Source organism: Hyperolius riggenbachi, chromosome 5 (genome assembly GCF_040937935.1).
Source record: "Hyperolius riggenbachi isolate aHypRig1 chromosome 5, aHypRig1.pri, whole genome shotgun sequence".
Lineage (NCBI taxonomy): Eukaryota > Metazoa > Chordata > Amphibia > Anura > Hyperoliidae > Hyperolius > Hyperolius riggenbachi.
Genome location: NC_090650.1, coordinates 354,276,243 through 354,298,435, shown reverse-complemented (window position 1 = coordinate 354,298,435; position 22,193 = coordinate 354,276,243). Strand labels below are relative to the sequence as shown.

At 47.6% G+C, this 22,193-nt stretch overlaps 1 protein-coding gene across 1 annotated transcript in view; it reads right to left on the bottom strand.

The window, feature by feature from the left end:
- Positions 1–22,193, bottom strand: part of LOC137517767 (NXPE family member 2-like) — a 55,900-nt gene that overhangs the window by 24,497 nt on the left and 9,210 nt on the right. The window contains exons 2-3 of the mRNA XM_068234797.1: positions 18,705–18,769; positions 10,375–10,590 (exon numbers count right to left, since the gene is read on the bottom strand). Coding sequence (XP_068090898.1) covers positions 10,375–10,555 — 181 coding nt within the window. The 5' untranslated portion in view covers positions 10,556–10,590; positions 18,705–18,769. The remainder of the gene's footprint in view (positions 1–10,374; positions 10,591–18,704; positions 18,770–22,193) is intronic.

Genomic DNA, 22,193 nt, shown 5'->3' with positions numbered 1-22,193 from the left:
CACAATAACATCCAGTTCTCGTCCATTTAACAGTCATATAAAAGTGCAAATACAAAAGCAATTCTTGCTGATAAAGATGCATTAACTTTGCTGGCTGATCTTCATAACTGCATAGATTCCCTGTGACACGTGGTTCCAGCATGGCTGACTGCAGGGAGTCACTAAACACACATGTGGCTGCACACTAGCTCAAATGCATTTACAATAAACACATTATTCCTACAGATCTGTGAGTTATAAGGCTTCATGTGAACACACACATTACATACTGGCTGTGAGGCCTGATCTGCTCTTCTTCTGCACAAATCACTAACATGGCTGAGTGCTGGTTGCCTAACATGTAGCACATATAGTACTGAAATGACTGAATTAGCTAGCTGCCTGATATATAACACATCCAGCACTGCTCAGTTTAACCACAGCAAATATCTGCTTCACATACATTTAACATGTTCATACGTTGTTCATATAACATACAATAGCTGTCTAGCAATCACTGAATTCACTTTGATCTCAAAGTATGGATAAAATACCTGAAAAAGGGAATTATAAAGAAGAACTCCATGAGCATGCTTCCTCTGCCTGCATCATGTCTGATGAGAATGAGGCAGCAGGCCACGAGCCTCCCCTTAGGTACTTTCCCCAGGTCAACAAGTTGCTAAACATAAACAGACTCAGGCAATAGATAGCCCAAATCCTGATCCTGTATTTCAGCCTGTTATCTCCACAGATATTTCAAAGAATAGGATTCTTTTCCAATAGCTTATTGGGAAGTTACTGCTTTACAGATTTTTCTACACAAAAATCAGTCTATTACACTGGCAACAGCAGGCCTTGAAGGGCGTGTTGGCTGGATGACCCCAAGTGTATCACTAAATGCATTATGTGTGAATAACTCCTCTGACACATCAAGTGGAGCAGCTGTGTTGCTAGTGGTAGTGTTAAGTTTTCGTGGGAAAGCAGAAGCAAGGCAGGAGGAGGACGGTGCGTCAAGGAGGTTATGTGCGGAAGCTGTAGAAGATGTGGTGCGCTGTTTAAGACCGTCAACCAGGTCCTCAAAATGTTTTGGGGTTGAGGGTACGAGCCCTCTGAACACTGTACTTTGGTCAAGGGCCACACGAAATCACACCAGCACGACCTCGAAAATACCTGCGGGGTGGCCTGCCTCTGCCTGTTATTTTTCCCATATTGGGGGTATGCAGTCAGGGGCGTTGCTAGCCCCAAAGATCAGTGGCACGTTCCCCGGATCTTTTCTGGGGTGCCCCGGATGTCCCCCCAGGCAGTCAGCTGTGGTGCTTCAATAGTCTGCATGCTGGGAGCTGTGGTGCATGAATCAGGGTAATGCTGGGTGCTGTGGTGCCTCTACATGGGCATACTGGGTGCTGTGGCACCATGCTGGGTGCTGCAATGCCTTTACAAGGGCATGCAGGGAGCTGTGGTGCCTCAATGGGAGTCCCGTGGGAGCATGAGAGGTGGTCCACTAGAAGGTCAGGGAATGCTATGAGGGAACTGCCAGATAACCTGGAGGCTGGCCAGCCCGCTCAGCAAAATTCCAGACTAGCCAGCGCAGAAGCCAGGTAACTCTGCCTAGTTATGTTTAAGTGACACTGCCTATTTATGTGACATGCTCACATTCTGCTGCATGGCCACACCCATTTACCATTTGGAGTGCACAAACGTGCCCCGGATCTCTTAGGATCTTAGCAATGCCCCTGTATGCAGTACTATTAAAAATACTCAATAGTGGTAGACAGTGTGTTTAATCACAAAGAGGCACACAATCAATGTCAAAAAAAACTAAAGTTTGCTTTCCTAAAACAGAAAGAATTTGCGATAATTCAGGTTGGAGTGAGCTCGAGATGTCTCCCAGGCACCACTGCTGAATATATGCAAATTAACCATTGTACCCTTAGAAGCTAAACACACCTCCAGAACCGCTGGAATGCAATGATGTGTCAGCTTGTTAATATGTACAGAGCCATAATAATCCAACATGCATACAGACTGTTTCGGATTGTTTGATCCTCATCAGTGCATGGCATGGATTAATTTGGCTCTATGGAGTAGGGCTTGTAAATCCGAGAGGCACAGACTAACCAGCAAGCTCATGGTGACCCAGAACTCATTGGGGTGTGTAAGGGACTACAATGGTCCTAAAAGCCCCCTTACTAAGATGTTAAGAAAAACAAAAGTTTGCTTTCCTAAAACAGAAAGAATTTGCGATAATTCAGGTTGGAGTGAGCTCGAGATGTCTCCCAGGCACCACTGCTTAATATATATGCAAATTAACCATTGTACCCTTAGAAGCTAAACACACCTCCAGAACCGCTGGAATGCAATGATGTGTCAGCTTGTTAATATGTACAGAGCCATAATAATCCAACATGCATACAGACTGTTTCGGATTGTTTGATCCTCATCAGTGCATGGCATGGATTAATTTGGCTCTATGGAGTAGGGCTTGTAAATCCGAGAGGCACAGACTAACCAGCAAGCTCATGGTGACCCAGAACTCATTGGGGTGTGTAAGGGACTACAATGGTCCTAAAATCATGGGCGTAGGGCCCGCGGTCGCAGGGGTCGCCGTCGCGACCGGGCCCGCCTCCTGAAGAGGCGGGGGGGGGGGGGCCCGGGGGTATGCCTGGCGCTGGCCGTTTTGCACGAGATGGCGGCCGCCATGTTGTGGGCGGTGCTCGCCGCTCGTAACACTCCGACGTCAGCCAGCACTTTGCCCCATCCGCCCCCTGCCCAATCAGGAGCACCTGGCAGAGGGCGTGCCTGCGATTAAATTGCATTGCAAAGGCAGGGGGCTGGAGAGAGCGTGGATAGCTCCGCCCCCTGCACGTGGTGGAGATGCCTGCCTGGCGCCCGCTGAGCCGCGCTGAACTACTGCAAAAGCAGGGGGCTGGAGAGAGCGTGGATAGCTCCGCCCCCTGCACATGGTGGAGATGCCTGCCCGGCGCCGGCTGACCCCCGCTGAACTATTTTGCCTGCCCGGTGCCCGCTGAGCCGCGCTGAACTACTGCAAAAGCAGGGGGCTGGAGAGAGCGTGGATAGCTCCGCCCCCTGCACATGGTGGAGATGCCTGCCCGGCGCCGGCTGACCCCCGCTGAACTATTTTGCCTGCCCGGTGCCCGCTGACCCCGATGGCATTTTCGGCCTGCCCCACTGCACCAGGCTCAGGAAGACCAGGTTCCACCAGCTTAGTGCAGCCAGCCGCCTCCTCCACAGTCCAGTGTCCTCCCTCAGCCTGGCCCTGGCTCTCTGCCACACCACCTAAGGTGACAGCCTGGCCAGAACTAGTCTCACATGCCAGCAGCAGCAAGTAGGTGTGTGTGTGTGTCAGCAGTGTGTGTGTTTGTGTGTGTGTGTCAGCCGCAGTGTGTGTGTGTGTGTGTGTGTGTCGTGTCAGCAGCAGTGTGTGTGTGTGTCCGCAGCAGCAGTGTGTGTGTGTCCACAGCAGCGTGTGTGTGTGTGTGTGTGTGTGTGTGTGTGTGTGTGTGTGTGTGTGTAGTGTCAGCAGTGTGTGTGTGTGTGTGTCAGCAGTGTGTGTGTGTGTCAGCAGTGTGTGTGTGTGTGTGTGTGTGTGTGTGTCAGCAGTGTGTGTGTGTGTGTGTGTGTCAGCAGTGTGTGTGTGTGTGTGTGTCAGCAGTGTGTGTGTGTGTGTGTGTCAGCAGTGTGTGTGTGTGTGTCAGCAGTGTGTGTGTGTGTGTGTCAGCAGTGTGTGTGTGTGTGTGTCAGCAGTGTGTGTGTGTGTAATGTCAGCAGCAGTGTGTGTAATGTCAGCAGCAGTGTGTGTAATGTCAGCAGCAGTGTGTGTGTGTAATGTCAGCAGCAGTGTGTGTGTGTAATGTCAGCAGCAGTGTGTGTGTGTAATGTCAGCAGCAGTGTGTGTGTGTGTAATGTCAGCAGCAGCGTGTGTGTGTGTAGTGTCAGCAGCAGTGTGTGTGTGTAATGTCAGCAGCAGCGTGTGTGTGTGTAGTGTCAGCAGCAGTGTGTGTGTGTAATGTCAGCAGCAGTGTGTGTGTGTAATGTCAGCAGCAGTGTGTGTGTGTAATGTCAGCAGCAGTGTGTGTGTGTAATGTCAGCAGCAGTGTGTGTGTGTAATGTCAGCAGCAGTGTGTGTGTGTGTGTAATGTCAGCAGCAGTGTGTGTGTGTGTGTAATGTCAGCAGCAGTGTGTGTGTGTAATGTCAGCAGCAGTGTGTGTGTGTAATGTCAGCAGCGTGTGTGTGTGTGTAATGTCAGCAGCAGTGTGTGTGTGTAATGTCAGCAGCAGTGTGTGTGTGTAATGTCAGCAGCAGTGTGTGTGTGTGTAATGTCAGCAGCAGTGTGTGTGTGTGTAATGTCAGCAGCAGTGTGTGTGTGTAATGTCAGCAGCAGCGTGTGTGTGTGTAGTGTCAGCAGCAGTGTGTGTGTGTGTAATGTCAGCAGCGTGTGTGTGTGTGTCCGCAGCAGCAGCGTGTGTGTAGTGTCAGCAGCAGTGTGTGTGTGTCCGCAGCAGCGTGTGTGTGTCGTGTCAGCAGCAGCAGCGTGTGTGTGTCCGCAGCAGCGTGTGTGTGTGTCGTGTCAGCAGCGTGTGTGTGTGTGTAGTGTCAGCAGCGTGTGTGTGTGTGTAGTGTCAGCAGCGTGTGTGTGTGTGTAGTGTCAGCAGCAGTGTGTGTGTGTGTGTCCGCAGCAGCGTGTGTGTGTGTGTGTGTGTGTGTGTGTGTGTCCGCAGCAGCGTGTGTGTGTGTGTGTGTCAGCAGCAGCAGTGTGTGTGTGTGTGTGTGTCAGCAGCAGCAGTGTGTGTGTGTGTGTGTCCGCAGCAGCGTGTGTGTGTGTGTGTAGTGTCAGCAGCAGTGTGTGTGTGTGTGTCCGCAGCAGCGTGTGTGTGTCGTGTCAGCAGCAGCAGCAGCAGCGTGTGTGTGTGTGTCAGCAGCAGCAGTGTGTGTGTGTGTGTGTCCGCAGCAGCGTGTGTGTGTGTGTGTCGTGTCAGCAGCAGCAGTGTGTGTGTGTGTCCGCAGCAGCGTGTGTGTGTGTGTAGTGTCAGCAGCAGTGTGTGTGTGTCAGCAGCAGCAGCGTGTGTGTGTGTCGTGTCAGCAGCAGCAGCAGCAGTGTGTGTGTGTGTGTGTCCGCAGCAGCGTGTGTGTGTGTGTGTCCGCAGCAGCTTGTGTGTGTGTGTGTGTAGTGTCAGCAGCAGTGTGTGTGTGTCAGCAGCAGCAGCGTGTGTGTGTGTCGTGTCAGCAGCAGCAGTGTGTGTGTGTGTGTGTGTGTCCGCAGCAGCGTGTGTGTGTGTCCGCAGCAGCGTGTGTGTGTGTGTCGTGTCAGCAGCAGCAGTGTGTGTGTGTGTGTCGTGTCAGCAGCAGCAGTGTGTGTGTGTGTGTGTGTGTGTCAGCAGCAGCAGTGTGTGTGTGTCAGCAGCAGGTGTGTGTGTGTGTCAGCAGCAACGTTTTTAAACGTAAGTGTGAACCGGGCCTTATGCTGGGAATACACGGGTTGATTCTGGGGCTCGATTCTGCGCCCAATCGTTTTTGGCGCTCGATTCTGTGGGCAATTCTCTTATCTTCCACTCATTTTTCTTATCTTTTTCCATCGTCCCCAATGCAGAATCGAGCGGCAAAACGATCGGGCGGCAGATCGGACGTGTCGGAAATTATCTATCGAGCCATCTTATCAGTTCAGAATCGAGCCGTGTATTCCCAGCATTAGGTTCGGGCTGATCTCTACTACTTTCAATGTGTACAGTATAAGCTGTTATTCTGTTCCTGTACTGCTAGTAAACTAGCGGCAATGTGTACAGTATAAGCTGTTATTTTGTTCTTGTACTGCTAGTAAACTAGCGGCAGTGTGTGCTGATCTCTGCTACCTCCGGCGTGTACAGTATAAGCTGTTACTCTGTGCCTTTGCTGAGCGTAAACTAGCTGCAGTGTGTGCTGATCTGTTACCTCCAGTATGTACAGTATAAGATGTTGCTCTGTGCCTGTACTGACAGTAAACTAGCTGCAGTGTGTGCTGATCTCTGCTGCCTCCAGCGTGTACAGTATAAGCTGTTACTCTGCCTGTACTGATAGTAAACTAGCTGCAGTGTGTGCTGATCTGTTACCTCCAGTATGTACAGTATAAGGTGTTGCTCTGTGCCTGTACTACTAGTAAACTAGCGGCAGTGTGTCCTGATCTCTGCTACTTCCAGCGTGTACAGTATAAGCTCTTACTCTGTGCCTGTACTGATGGTAAACTAACTGCAGCATGTGGTGATCTCTGCTGTCTCCAGCGTGTACAGTATAAGCTGTTACTCTGTGCCTTTACTGATAGTAAACTAGCTGCAGTGTGTGCTGATCTGTTACTTCCAGTATGTACAGTATAAGGTGTTGCTCTGGGCCTGTACTGACAGTAAACTAGCTGCAGTGTGTGCTGATCTGTTACCTCCAGTATGTACAGTATAAGCTGTTGCTCTGTGCCTGTACTGATTGTAAACTAGCTGCAGTGTGTGCTGATCTGTTACTTCCAGTATGTACAGTATAAGGTGTTGCTCTGGGCCTGTACTGACAGTAAACTAGCTGCAGTGTGTGCTGATCTGTTACTTCCAGTATGTACAGTATAAGGTGTTGCTCTGGGCCTGTACTGACAGTAAACTAGCTGCAGTGTGTGCTGATCTCTGCTACCTCCAGTATGTACAGTATAAGCTGTTGCTCTGTGCCTGTACTGATTGTAAACCAGCTGTATTGTATGTACAGTATTAGCTGTAAAGCCTGGTACACACATACAATTTTGAATAGCCAATTTTACTACTTCTAGGTATTATGAGAGCTCAGCTCTGTTCACAGTATTCAAAGTCTCTTGGCCCTCATACTACATGTAGTGGTAAAATTGGTCAGTGAGTGACCAATCAAAATTAAATGTGTGTATGCAACTTTATTCTATGCCTATACTGATAGTAATCTATCTAATTGAAGGCTAGGGGGCTCCATCCAACATTTTGCTGGGCAGGCCCATTATTATTAGGTTACACCGCTGTTAAGTTCATGTAACTTGGTCCCACCCATGGCCACACCCATTTTTGCCACGGCACACTGCGCGCACCGCAGGTCCTTCCCAGCCAGTGCTCATTGGTGCCCTGGATCTTTTAGGATCCTAGCAACGCCCCTGTTTACTATAAAAGGATTCTACTGTAATTCCTTCAGACTGGCATCTTGCTACTAATTGCCCTATTTCCTCTGGGTGCTGCGTATGTTTGCAAATTGAACGTGGCCCCCATGCTGCTGCAAAGATGAATTGATATAGCCATGCCATGCACAGCTATGGGGATTCGGATGTGTGTGTGCATCGGGTGTTGTGGGGGGAGGGGCTGTTGTTGCCGGGAGGGGGGGGGCCCACATCCAGATTCCGCATCGGGGCCCAGAGGTTTGTAGCTACGCCACTGCCTAAAATCAATGTCAAATACACAGCAGCTGTGTGTGTGTGTGTGTGTGTGTGTGTGTGTGTGTGTGTGTGTGTGTGTGTGTGTGTGTGTGTGTGTGTGTGTGTGTGTGTGTCACTGGGCTGTGTACTTTAACACACGCAGAGAGATATCCTATATAGTACTTTCAATCACAAATACAGTTGCAAGCTAAGCACTGCTTATGATAGACAGTGTGCTGACTTGCTTGCAATAGTTAGAAGAGTATATTAGAACTACAAGGGCCAGCAACTGACTATGGCATGTATGCAGTGTGTAACCCACACAGATATAAATAACAGATACAGTTGTAAGCTAAGCACAGCTTATGATGATAGATAGTGTGCTGGCTTGTAAGATAAAAAAGGATAGTAGAACTGCAAGGCCAAGCAATGACTGTGGCCTATCCTGTATGCAGTGTCTGTCTCACACACACACACACACACAAAAGAATATAATATGAGCCCTCAAAAGTATTTTTGTTTTGGGGTGGTTTTAGCAATAAAGAACAGCCTAGCTAACTGTCCCTGTCTCTCTGTGGGCTGTATGCAGTGTCACTCACAAAGACAGCTATGCTTTAGTAAGTTAAATAACAAAAACAGTGGAAAGATATGCAATGGTATGGTAATACAGTGTGGGACTACAAATCCCAGCTAGCCTGGCTCGCAACTGTCTGTGGGACCTATTTATGCAGTGTCACCCACAAAGACAGCGATGTTTTAGTTAGTTAAATCACAAATGCAGTGAAAAGATATGCAACGGTATGGTAATACAATGTGGGCCTACAAATCCCAGCTAGCCTGGCTGGCAACTGTCTATGGGCGCTATGTATGCAGTGTCAATCACAAAGACAGCTATGCTTTAGTAAGTTAAATCACAAATGCAGTGAAACGATATGCAATGGTAATACAGAGTGTGGGACTGGCACAGTACAGGAACTAGGCCCAGCTGCAACAGAGCTGTATGCAGGCTCGGACTGAGCCACCGAACCACCGATTTTTCCATCGGTAGGCCCCGCCACCCGGGGGGGTATCTTCTGCCAATCTGATTGCATTTTGTGGGGATATCTGATGCCAATCTGATTGCATTTTGTGGGGGATATCTGCCACCAATTTTATTGCATTTTGTGGGGGATATCTGCCACCAATCTGATTGCATTTTTTCAGAAAATCTGCTGCCATTTGACTACTTGATGAATTATCATGAGGCATGTAACTACTTGATTATTTGAATGAATAACACAGCTACTTATTTTGTATTTTTTTAAAGTCTGCCCATGACTCATCATGACCACGCCCATGTTCCAGTGCGTGGTGACACTCATTTATTGTTGCTGCGGCATATCCCTATTGGAGACTATCATCAGAAGTGCTCACAATCTCTTCCCTGCCATAAAATCATGCAAAATTTCTAGAGTACATGTGTATGTGAGCCCAAAATGGGGAGGGGGGGAGGAGGAGAGGGGATCAGGGGGGGGGGAGGAGGAGGAGAGGGGGCGGGCCCCAAACTGAAACTTTCTTGGTGAGCCCTTAGTGTGCCAGTCCGACTCTGGCTGTATCTATGCCTGTCTGTGGTTGCACACACAAAAAAAAACAGATCAGAAGAATATTAGCTCTCAAACGATTGAGTGAGGAGCAAGCTAACAACAGACTAACTAACGCCTTCCCTATCTCGAGCAATGTCTCTCCCTTCCTCTCACTATAGCAAGATCAGCAGAGTGAGAACATGGCTGACAATGCAGCGTTTTTATAGGGGGTGGGGGTCCAGGTGGGAGTGCAACCTGATTGGCTGCCATGTGTCTGCTGACTGTGCTGTAGAGGGTCAAAGTTTAGCCCAATGATGAGGTATAGGAGGCGAATCGAATGCGCTATGTGCCGCGGACGCGGGTAGCTGATATCCGGGTGAACCATTCGGGCCATCTCTAAATAGTGGTAAAACATAATAATAAATCAGACAACATAGTGTGATTTCTTTTTCTAGTGACAAAACTTACTTTTAACATGTTTTTGAAAATAGAATATCCATAGTTTCAAAGTTGAATCACCAAGAAGATGAATAAACTTCCTGTCCATGCAGGTAGCCATATCCTCCAAGCAATTGTAAACAATATGAGACTTGGTTCTTTGCTACTAATATTCTTTTTCTTAGCTGTACTACACAAAGTCATTATATCATAAGTTTATTTTTACTTCAGATTCCCTTAAAATCACGTTGACTATAATGGGGTAGATTCACTAAACCACAGTTAGCAAAAGGGCGTAACATTAGACCCTGCAAGGGATGCAGTCACATGGGGCCCAGAAACCTCACGGGGCCCCATGAGGGGAGAAGTTCTTTTCCCTGTCCTGAGAGACTGACAACTAAGGGCACAGAGAGAAAAAACTTTCTGCTCTCTGCACAATTGTTCTAATGACTGCATCTACTCAGCCACTGATAACGAATCATACAAAGTTTTGTTGACAACGATTTGTAGACAGTCCCTATTCAGTGTGCAACAGGGTCTTGTGTACAGCGCCCAGCCCCAGACCTCTCTACCCCTCCCCAAGTGTTGTGCACTGTACTGATGGTGGAGAAGTCTGCAGAGACAGTTCTGCTCCATTAGAGATGGACAGAGTGATCGTAATAAGCTGAGGCTGGGAGCACACTCGTCTGTCGGTTTTCTGTATGCATTTTCTGCACACCATGTGTGTCTGTATGTGTGAAAACATGCATGTTTTATCACAGAAGCTAATGTAATTGATAGAGAAAATGTGTGCAGCGCTTCACTGCTGACTGTTTTTATCTGCGTGGGGAAAACACATTCAAGTGTGCACTAGCCACAGGGCCGGCTCTACGCAGGGGCAAGAGGGGGCAGCGCACCCTCAAATAAATACCTTGCCTCCTCAAATACCTTGCCTCCCTTTCCATAAGGGACACCACAACAGTGGTGCCTAGTGGGGTTCCATTTTGTTTACTTACTTTTGACATGTTTTTGAAAAAATAACATCCATAGTCTTAATGTTGAGTTCCCAAAAATATGAATGAATTTCCCCTGCATGTATTTGCCCATATCCTCCAAGCTCTTGTATGTCAGCATGCTGCATGACTTCGGATACCAAATGCCCTTCATCACATATCCACTGGGGTATTCCAGCTTCATTCCACGTTTGCATTTTTCCTTTGTGGAACTGTTATCTGTTAAAAATAGTGTACTTGTCAGTTTACCACAAAATGTGGCTCAAATCAACACACATACAGTACATACATGCACAAAAAAATACAACGCATATCTGTTCAAATTAATTACCCTGTAACTGAGCAGACTAGTGCGTTTTATCACTTTCCTTGTCAGTACAAACATTGTTAGTATACTGTATTGTACTTCACAACTTGTTACGATAAGAAAGAGGGACACTTATAAGACACACCCTTGCCTCTCCTCTAGTCACTAGAGATGGCCCGAACCTCCGATTTTCGGTTCGCGAACTTCCGCAAAAAAGTTCGGTTCACGCGAACTTCCGCGAACCGCAATAGACTTCAATGGGGAGGTTAACTTTGAAAACAAGAAAAATTTATGCTGGCCACAAAAGTGATGGAAAATATGTTTCAAGGGGTCTAACACCTGGAGAGGGGCATGGCGGAGTGGGATAGACGCTAAAAATCCCAGGGAAAAAAATCTGGATTTGACGCAAAGCAGCGTTTTAAGGGCCGAAATCACATTGAAAGCTAAATTGCAGGCTTAAAGTGCTTTAAAAAACATCTTGCATGTGTATACATCAATTAGGGAGTGTAATTAGAGTACTGCTTCACACTGACACACCAAACTTACTGTGTAACGCAACGCAAACAGCTGTTTGCGTAGTGACGGCCGTGCTGGACTGGTGCGCACCATGGCGAGAGTGCAGGCCGTGGCAGTTTTCAAGCCCATATGGTTGCCGGGCTGTGGTAGCTCAATGATAGAACAACAGCGACTGTCCAGCTGATCAAATTTGGTCTGTCCACAATGAAGCAACAACCTTATTATCTTTGGTATGCCACCCCCCGAGACACTCATATAGCCGGCGGTCATTGCTTCATTGTGATACGCAAGCCCCTTCACCGCGGCAAGGTAATGATCATGAAGGGGAATGGGCACATGTACATGCCTTTTGTTTTGTTGTTGCAGCTGCAGTGCAGCCAGAAAAATTAGGCAGGCATGTACACACACCAGAAAAATGAGTATAACGGCCTAAAAAATTCAGGAATCCGCCTGGAGTCCTGGACCCTGTTGGTGGTGGCGGATAGAGATGGGCCGAACGGTTCGCCGGCGAACGGTTCCCGGCGAACTTCGGTGGTTCGCGTTCGCCTCCCGCAGGCGAACGTTTCCGGAAGTTCGGTTCGCCCCACAATGCACTATGAGGGTCAACTTTGACCCTCTACATCACAGTCAGCAGGCCCAGTGTAGCCAATTAGGCTACACTAGCCCCTGGAGCCCCACCCCCCCTTATATAAGGCAGGCAGCGGCGGCCATTACGGCCACTCGTGTGCCTGCATTAGAGAGAGTAGGGCGAGCTGCTGTCTGTCTCTCATAGGGAAAGATTAGTTAGGCTTAGCTTGTTCCTGGCTGCATACCTGTTCTGTTCAGTGAGCCCACTGCATACCTGTTCAGTGATCCTGCCACTGCATACCTGTTCTGTGAACCCACCCACCACTGCATACCTGTTCTGTGAACCCACCCACCACTGCATACCTGTTCAGTGATCCTGCCACTGCATACCTGTTCTGTGAACCCACCCACCACTGCATACCTGTTCAGTGACCCTGCCACTGCATACCTGTTCTGTGAACCCACCCACCACTGCATACCTGTTCAGTGATCCTGCCACTGCATACCTGTTCTGTGAACCCACCCACCACTGCATACCTGTTCTGTGAACCCACCCACCACTGCATACCTGTTCAGTGATCCTGCCACTGCATACCTGTTCTGTGAACCCACCCACCACTGCATACCTGTTCAGTGATCCTGCCACTGCATACCTGTTCTGTGAACCCACCCACCACTGCATACCTGTTCAGTGATCCTGCCACTGCATACCTGTTCTGTGAACCCACCCACCACTGCATACCTGTTCAGTGATCCTGCCACTGCATACCTGTTCTGTGAACCCACCCACCACTGCATACCTGTTCTGTGAACCCACCCACCACTGCATACCTGTTCAGTGATCCTGCCACTGCATACCTGTTCTGTGAACCCACCCACCACTGCATACCTGTTCAGTGATCCTGCCACTGCATACCTGTTCTGTGAACCCACCCACCACTGCATACCTGTTCAGTGACCCTGCCACTGCATACCTGTTCTGTGAACCCACCACTGCATACCTGTTCTGTGAACCCACCACTGCATACATGTTCTGTTCAGTGGACCCGCCACTGCATACCTGTTTAGTGAACCCGCCACTGCATACCTGTTGTGTTCAGTGAACCTGCCACTGCATACCTGTTCTGTGAACCCGCCACTGTATACCTGTTTTGTTCAGTGAACCCGCCACTGTATACCTGTTCAGTGAACCAGCCACTGCATACCTGTTCTGTTCAGTGAACCCGCCACTGTATACCTGTTCTGTTCAGTGAACCCGCCACTGTATACCTGTTCTGTTCAGTGAACCCGCCACTGCATACCTGTTCTGTTCAGTGAACAGTTTGGTGTGTCAGTGTGAAGCAGTACCTTAATTACACTACCTGATTGATGTATACACATGCAAGATGTTTTAAAGCACTTTAGGCCTGTCATTTAGCATTCAATGTGATTTCTGCCCTTAAAACGCTGCTTTGCGTCAAATCCAGATTTTTCCTGGGGACTTTTGGCGTGTATCCCACTCCGCCATGCCCCCCTCCAGGTGTTAGACCCCTTGAAACATCTTTTCCATCACTTTTGTGGCCAGCATAATTATTTTTTTTTCTCAAAGTTCGCATCCCCATTGAAGTCTATTGCGGTTCGCGAACTTTACCGCGAACCGAACCTTCCGCGGAAGTTCGCGAACCCGGTTCGCGAACCTAAAATCGGAGGTTCGGCCCAACTCTAGTGGCGGAGAAGGCAAACGGCCTGCAGGCACAGATGCTGTGTGGGGAGCGACTTAGTCTTGGGGCAGGCAGCCAGTCACACGGCGTGCAGGCAGAGATGCCGTGTGTGGGGACTGACTTAGTCTTCGGTCGGGCAGTAGCCCTCCGAAATCCATGCCTCCTTTATTTTGATAAAGGTCAAGTACTGAACACTTTTGTGACTTAGGCGATTTCTCTTCTCAGTGACAATGCCTCCAGCTGCGCTGAAGGTCCTTTCTGACAGGACACTTGAGGCAGGGCAAGACAGAAGTTGGATAGCAAATTGGGACAGCTCTGGCCACAGGTCAAGCCTGCGCACCCAGTAGTCCAAGGGTTCATCGCTGCTCACAGTGTCTACATCCACACTTAAGGCCAGGTAGTCGGCTACCTGCCGGTCCAGGCATTGGAGGTGGGTGGATCCGGAAGTGCTAAGGCAAGGCGTTGGACTAAAGAATGTCCGCATGTCCGACATCACCATGAGATCGCTGGAGCGTCCTGTCCTTGCCTGCGTGGACATGGGAGGAGGATTACTGGCAGTGGTACCTTTATTGCGTTGTGCTGTGACATCACCCTTTAACGCATTGTAAAGCATACTTGCCAGCTTGTTCTGCATGTGCTGCATCTTTTCTGCCTTCTGGTGAGTTGGTAACGTGTCCGCCACTTTGTGCCTATACCGAGGGTCTAGTAGCGTGGCCACCCAATACAGCTCATTCCCCTTGAATTTTTTTATACGGGGGTCCCTCAACAGGCTGGACAGCATGAAAAACGCCATCTGCAGTACTGGGTATTACAATGTGCACCTGTCACTCACAGACAGGTAGCGGACAGGCACAGTGACACTACGTGCGCTCAGCTCACTTAGGTAGGTTGGTGCACTGTGAACAACAGGTAGGTAGGTATCTGCAGTACTGGGTATTACAATGTGCAGCTGCCTGTCACACACACAGCAGGTAGTCACTGAATATGCTGGGCCTGGCAGTGGCACACACACAGTATGGATTATCAAGGCTGTCTATGCAACACAAGTGTCAGTGGGACACACAGAAAAAAAAATAGATCACAAGAACAAGATTGGCTCTCAAAAGAGCTGTTGTGGGGTGCTATTTTAGCAATAAGAATCAGCGAGGAGCAAGCTAAGAAGCCTACAAGAGCCTAACTAAGCTTTCCCTATGAGAGTCTGCTCTGTCTGCAGCAGCTGTCCCTTCTCTATTTACTCCAGGCACACGAGTGAGTATAATGGCCACCGGTGCCTGCCTTTTATAAGGGTGGGAGTGGCTTCAGAAAGGAAGTGTAGCCTGATTGGCTACAATGTGCCTGCTGACTGTGATGTAGAGGGTCAAAGTTGACCCTAATGGTGCACTATTGGGGTGAACCGAACTTCTAGAAAAGTTCCCAGTTCGCCGCGGTCATGAACCACGGAAGTTCACCCGGCAACCGTTCGCCGGTAAATCGTTCGGGCCATCTCTACTAGTCACTCCCCCCAGGTCATAAAACAACAAGAAGGGATCAAGACGAGGTAGGTATCAGCTCCCACTCGGGTTGGACAAGTCCACTGATCCTGTGAGTGTCACCCCGCTTTTTTAAGACAGAGACCCTGCTGATAGTTTGCCGCCCTAGGGTGTCTAAACACTGAAAGGAGAGGGCGTAATGCATATTCTGCAAACGGCTGGACACAGGTAATAGACGGAAGTCCGTAAACTCGTACTGGAGCTTAAGTGAAGCAGATAGTGGAAGTAGGCTGCGGCGCTGTTGGCGGTTTGCGTTTCAACCTACTTTTTGCGGAATATTCATTACACCCTCTCCATCCAGTATTTAAATGCTCCACGGCAGGCAAACTATCAGCAGGTTATTGGTCTTGAGAAAGTGGGGTGATGCCTGTGGAACCAGTGGACTCATGCACCCTGATGGCAAGGGCAGCACGGTAGTGTAGTGGATAGCGCTCTCCACTTGCAGCGCTGGGTCCCAGCCAGGTCAACATCTGCAAAGAGTTTGTACGTTCTCCCCGTGTCTGCGCTGGTTTCCTCTGGGCACTCCGGTTTTCTCCCACATCCCAAAAACATACAGATAAGTTAATTGGATTCCCCCTAAATTGGCCCTAGACTATGATACATGCACTACACAATACATACATAGACATGAGTATGGTAGAGATTAGATTGTGAACCCCTCTGAGGGACAGTTAGTGACAAGACAATATATACTCTGCACAGCGCTGCTTAATATGTCGACACTATATAAATACAAATATAAATAAATAAATAAATTGCATGCAGATACCTACTTCGTCCTCATCCCTTCCTGGTGGTATCCATGCTAACATGGGTGAAGTATAAACTTTACACTTTTAGAGCCTAATTGCATCACCAGCCAGCATCATAATACTAGCACCAGCACCTCTCATAACCACTATATTACAGGAAAATTGAATACTCACCTAACGGTAATTTTCCTTTCCTGTAGCCTCCATGGCAGCACAAACAGCTGGGTGGATCCACTCCCTCAACCCCTATAGGGAAGATTTTCTATAATAGCTTCCCTACTGACTGCGGCAGACATTCTAGTAACTCTACTCCTTCCAAAGGACCTAGGAGGGTCTGTTGTGCTGCCATGGAGGATGCCATGGATCATTTTTGACAAACCTGCTTTTAGAAGTCCAATTGGCAGACCTGCAGATTGCTTTCGCAGAGACTCATGCCAGACATGCCCATGAAGAGGATATACCCCTAGTAGAATGGGCTGATACCTCGGAAGGTGGTGTCCTATTAGAAGATTTGTATGCTCTTTTAATTAATCTAGACAACTAGGAGGCAATCGTCCTAGATGAGGCCGGCTTTCCTTTCTTATGGCCTGCAGGTATTACAAACAATTGACCTGAATCCCTGAATTTTTCCGTAGCTTTTAGGTATGACCTAAGTACAGTAGGGATACATAGAGGATGAGGAGTAAGATCTTGATCCTGGTGTGTCAAGGCTCAAAAAATCCACTCTGCATTCATGTGAAATGGTGAAACCACTTTCGGCAAGAAACCTTGTATGGGTCTATAGTACTCAATCTGAATATAGGGCTAGAAAAGGCTCTTTACACCCCATAGCCTGTATCTCTGATACTCTGGAAGCAGAAGCTATTGCTGCAAGGAAAATAGCTTTTTGTGTAAGCATTGCTCTTGCGGTACAAAAGGCTCCTTAGCAAGAAAGTCTAATACCAGAGAAATATCCCATTTTGGGAAAAAAATCTTCCTTGGGGGTCCCATTTTCAATGCCGCTCTGATAAACTGTTGCATTACTGGCTTCAATGCCCATCTTATTCCTGTCACTACGGAGATTGCTGAGCCTTGAGACCTCAATGTATTGTATCCCAAATCTAAGTCCAATCCCGATTGTAGAAAAGATAGTACCTGTTGTCCTTGCGGTTTCTCCGGACTAAAATGATTTTTCAATGCAATGCAGAGTAGGTTGTATTTGTTTGTTCTTTTACGAGCTTTTAAGAGAGCTTCAATTATTTTATTAATAGCCCATATTTCTCAGCCTTGACCTCTCAGCCTCCATGCTGAGAGTTGAAGCCTGTTTGGATTTGGATGCACTCTCCCCTGCTGTGTCAACAGGAACTTCGATAGTCTCAATTTCAGTGGTGGCCTGATGTTCAGTTGCAAAAGAAGAGGATACCAGATTCTCTTTGGCCAGTTCGGTAATATTGCGATTACCACTGATTTCTCTGTCTTCAACCTCAGCAGAAATTTCAGAATTAGTGGAACTGGGGGAAAAGCATAGAGCAAGCCTGTTTTCCAAGGCTGGGCTAGGGCATCTAGTCCTGCTGTTCCCTTGCACGATGTTCTGCTGAAGAATCTTTTACTTTCGCATTGTGTTCTGAAGCAAAAAGATCCCATTGAGGTTTTCCCCATTTCCTCACTACTTTCCTGAACTCTTCTTAAGAGAGAGACCACTTGTTGTTGTCCACTGAATCTCTGGTTAATTTGTCTGCCTTCACATTGTCCACTCCTGGAATAGAAGAAGCTGTCAGATCTTGTACATGCGCTTCCGCCCAAAGCATTATGGGTTCTACTTCTTTCAGGAGAGTCCCACTGTGAGTCCCTCCCTGTCTCTTTATGTAGGCCAATGTCGTCTTTTTGTCTGAACGAACAATCACTGATAGACCCCTCAGCACCAGAGTCATTTCTTGCAGGGCTAATCTCACAGTTCTCAATTCCATCAGGTTCAATGACAACCTTCCCTGTGTTGGTGGCCACGGATGCTGTAACAAATGATTAATGCAGTGGGCTCCCCAGCCCCATGCACTCACATCTGTAGTTATACTGATCCAAGCTTGAGGGAGTAATGTTCTGCCCCGTAAATACGTTCTCCATCCTGGACCACCAAATTAGACTGTTCTTTACTTGTACTGTTAGGGTTATGTGTTAACTCAAATGTTTCTTGTCCCAGCTGTTTAGGAAATTACATTGCAGACATCTCATATGCCAATGACTCCACTTCACGGTTGAGATAGCTGAAGCCATGAGAGCTAAGACTCTGAGACATTGTCTTGCTTTCAGAGAGGTCACTGACATCATAACCAGATTGGTCAGTAAGGCTGCTTTTTCCTGCATGAGACTTACTTTGTTTTTTATAGTGTCGAATTCTGCACCTAAGAAGATAATATTTCTTGTTGGAACTAGTTGATTCTTCTTCCAATTTATTAGCCAACCCATTTCTTGCAATATAGACAATACTGTATCTCTGTGTTCGATTAACTGAACTTCGGAGGCTGCCAACAGCAGTATGTCATCGAGGTAGTGAAAAATTCTTATTCCCCTTAGCCTGATTATCAATATTGACGCTTGCAGCATTTTTGTGAATGTTCTGGGAGATGTTGACAGCCCGAAAGGTAACACCTTGAACTAGAAATGGAGATTTGCGAAGTGGAAATGTTATTTGTTGTTGTTATAATAATTGTGAGAGGTAGAGAAAGGAGAAGAGGGAGGATACTTCAGATGGACATTGTGATCTGAATGGCCACATGCAGCAGCTGTTGGATTTATTTAAGTTAAATAGACAAGCTGTTTATGTTTAAGATATGCAAATCTGGAATGCATGGAAATCTTTAAGCTTAGCTCTTTAGTGTATCTTGAAGAATAAACAATATTGTTTAATTAGCAATCTTCAAAAAAAAAAAAAAAAAGAAAAAAGAGAGAGAGAGAGAGAGAGAGAGAGAATTTGAAGAATACTTACTTTTGCTACAAGGCCTTACATTGATAGTATCAAAGTTTCTAGGAATTTCAACTCTGACATTTGACCTGAAAAGTAAATACAAAATATAAAATTGCATATACTACAATAAAGATGAACATTATAATCAGCTGATCCGCACCTATAGACCTGGCTATCTAAACTGTGGACACCTATAGACCTGGCTACTTATACTGGAGGACACCTATATACCTGGCTACCTATTCTGGGGACACCCTACAGACCTAGCTACCTATCCTTGGGACACCTATAGACCTGGCTATCTAAACTTGGGACACCTATAGACCTGGCTATCTAAACTTGGGACACCTATATACCTAGCTATCTAAATTGGGGACACCTATAGACCTGTCTACTTATACTGTGGACTCCACCTATAGACCTAGCTACCTATCCTGGGGACACCTATAGACCTGGCTATCTAAACTGGGGACACCTATAGACCTGGCTATTGATACTGGGGGCATCTATAGACCTGGATACTTATACTGGGGACACCTATAGGCCTGGTTATCTAAACTGGGGACACCTATAGACCTGGCTACCTATTCTGAGGACACCTATAGACCTGGCTACCTATTCTGAGGACACCTATAGACCTGGCTACCTATTCTGGGGACACCTATAGACCTGGCTACTTACCGTATATACTCGAGTATAAGCCAACCCGAGTATAAGCCGACACCCCAACTTTTCCACAAAAAACCTGGGGAAAATTATTGACTTGTGTATTAGCCGAGGGTAGGAAATGCCCCAGCTACTGACCCATCTGCAGAACATTACACCATCAAATATCTATTATAAGTCTGTTTTAAAAACCCACTAAGACAATATTGAAAACATTTTAATTGTTCAGTACACTGTGCAGGTGTTAATACTATTTACATTCAATCAGGGCCTTCATTTAAACATCATCAAGTTTAGAAAGCCATAGATGACATGTAGGCATCTTATATAATATTTAAAGGCTTGTTTAATTATTCTATAGATCCACCTGTACTTGTCTGGATGTGTGGATTAGACTCCTGTCCTTTTGACTATATTGATCACACTCCGAGTGTCCTCTTCCCGCGCCAATGGCACTGCGGAGGAATGTGGGAACAGTAGTAACAGCTGTGTGTGCTTTGTGACGTGCCGCTTCTCCCCTCCATGATAGGGCGCATGCTAATTTAAACAGTGAGGTGATGCCTTCTTGTGCTGCTCTCACCTCTATCTGGGCTGCATTCTGCTTTTTCTTTAGTTTTTCTATCTCTTCCGACCCCTTGCACCGGTCTCTCTCTTGCGGGCTGTCAGCAGCACGGAGTTCCGGTCTCGTCGGGACACACTGCACAGCCAGGAACTTCATAGTCTCGTTGCTGCACGTTGTTAGAGGCGCCACTAGATGGAGTCATAGCAACAAGACTATGAAGTTCCTGGCTGCGCAGTGTGTCCTGACGAGACTGGAGCTCCGTGCTGCTGACAGCCCGCAAGAGAGAGACCGGTGCAAGGGGTCGGAAGAGATAGAAAAACTAAAGGAAAAGCAGAATGCAGCCCAGATAGAGGTGAGAGCAGCACAAGAAGGCATCACCTCACTGTGTAAATTAGCATGCGCCCTATCATGGAGGGGGGAAGCGGCACGTTACAAAGCACACACAGCTGTTACTACTGTTCCCACATTCCTCCGCTGTGCCATTGGTGCGGGGAGAGGGCAGCTGGAGCAGGCACTCAGAGGGGGGTCACAGTAACTATATATGACTTGAGTATTAGCCGAGACCCCCACTTTTGGGCCACTTTTTGGGGCCCCAAAATTGGGTTTATACTCGAGTATATATGGTATACTGGCTGGGGACACCTATAGACCTGGCTAATTATACTGGGGACACCTATAGACCTGGTTACCTATACTGAGAACATCTATAGACCTGGTTACTTCCACTGGGGATACCTATAGACCTGGTTACCTATAAAGGGGGCACCTATTTTGGAGGAACTGCTGCCAGATTAACTGTATTTTTGGGAAACCGCTGCTGCCAGATTGTGTGTATGTTGGGGAACAGCTGCCAGATTATGTGTATGTTGGGGAACCGCAGTTTGGAACTACGTCCAGATTGTGTATGTTGGGGGAACCGCTGTTTCCTAATTATGTGTGTTTTGGGGGAACCACTACTGCCAGATTACATGTATTTTAGGTGATCCGCTGCCAGATTACGTGTATTTTGGGGAAGTGCTGCCAAATTCTGTGTAGGTTGGGGGAACTGCTGCTGCCAGATTACCATAACTTTGGGGGAACCGCTGCCATATTATCTTTATTTTGTAGGAACCTTTGCCAAATTATGTGTATTTTTGGTGAAATGCTGACAGATTACATGTATTTTGGAGGGAAACACTATGGCAGAGCTCAAACTTCCCCAGCAGACCTTTTACACCACTGCTAAGGTCATGTATATTTGGCCCCACCCATGACCACACCCATATTCTGTAGCATGACCATGTCCATTATTCGGTGTGCCGCGCTGCGGGGGGGGGGGGGTGTTTATTTGTGAAAAATATTCTTTGTCAGTAAAAAATAATGTAAATGTGAGGAAACGCGGAAAAGCCGCCGCTAGTACTCAAAGTAAGGCGGGTGACTCCGCGTTTAACATGGCAGCTAGCGTGCAGTTGGAGCGCGGAGAAACCGCCGCATGCTCAGACAATAGGGCGGCGGATTCCGCGTCCGATGCGGCAGGTAGCGCGCATAGGCCTACTCTTGTCAGTAATGCTGAATGCGGAGAAAACGCCGCACGCACGGACAGCGGTGCGGCGGATTCTGCATTCAACGCAGCAGGAACATTACAACACATGTCTGGTGTGGCTGGGACTGATAGTCCACACTGGTTCAGGAGGACGCGCACGCGCGCAGAGAGGCAGGGCCTTTATGTCAGTCAGAAGGGAGTCAGCTGACCAAGCCGGTCAGCTGACAATTTCAGCAATTCCCATTGGTCCAGCACTTAGGGGAGGCGCTAGAGAGTGCTGGTGTATATATACTGGGTACTGGTCATTTCTCTGGTGTCTGGCGTTGCGATCACTACGTGGTAGCACTCAGATCTTGTCAGTATCTGTGTTTATTAGACAGTTTCGTAGGTGCTGATGATCACGGAGCTCACACCTTAGCCTAGGAATTGTATTATTATCTGTGTTATTATCTAGACCAGTTTCCAAGGTGTTGATGGCCAAGGAACTCACACCTTAGTCTAGGAATTCTGTACCATCTGTATCATTATTATTGTCTAGTCTAGTTCCAGGAGTGTTGAGAATCTAGGAGCTCACACTCAAGCCTAGGCATTGTTGATTATCTGTTATGACCTTCTGCTTTCCTGACCATTCTTCTGATCTCTGATTCTGTACCTTAGCCATTCTGATACTCTGTTGCCAAAACTCTGCTGGTCTTAGGATTCTGTCCCTGTATGCTGTCTCTGTACTTTATCTGTCGTGTGTTAACGACCTGGCCTGTCC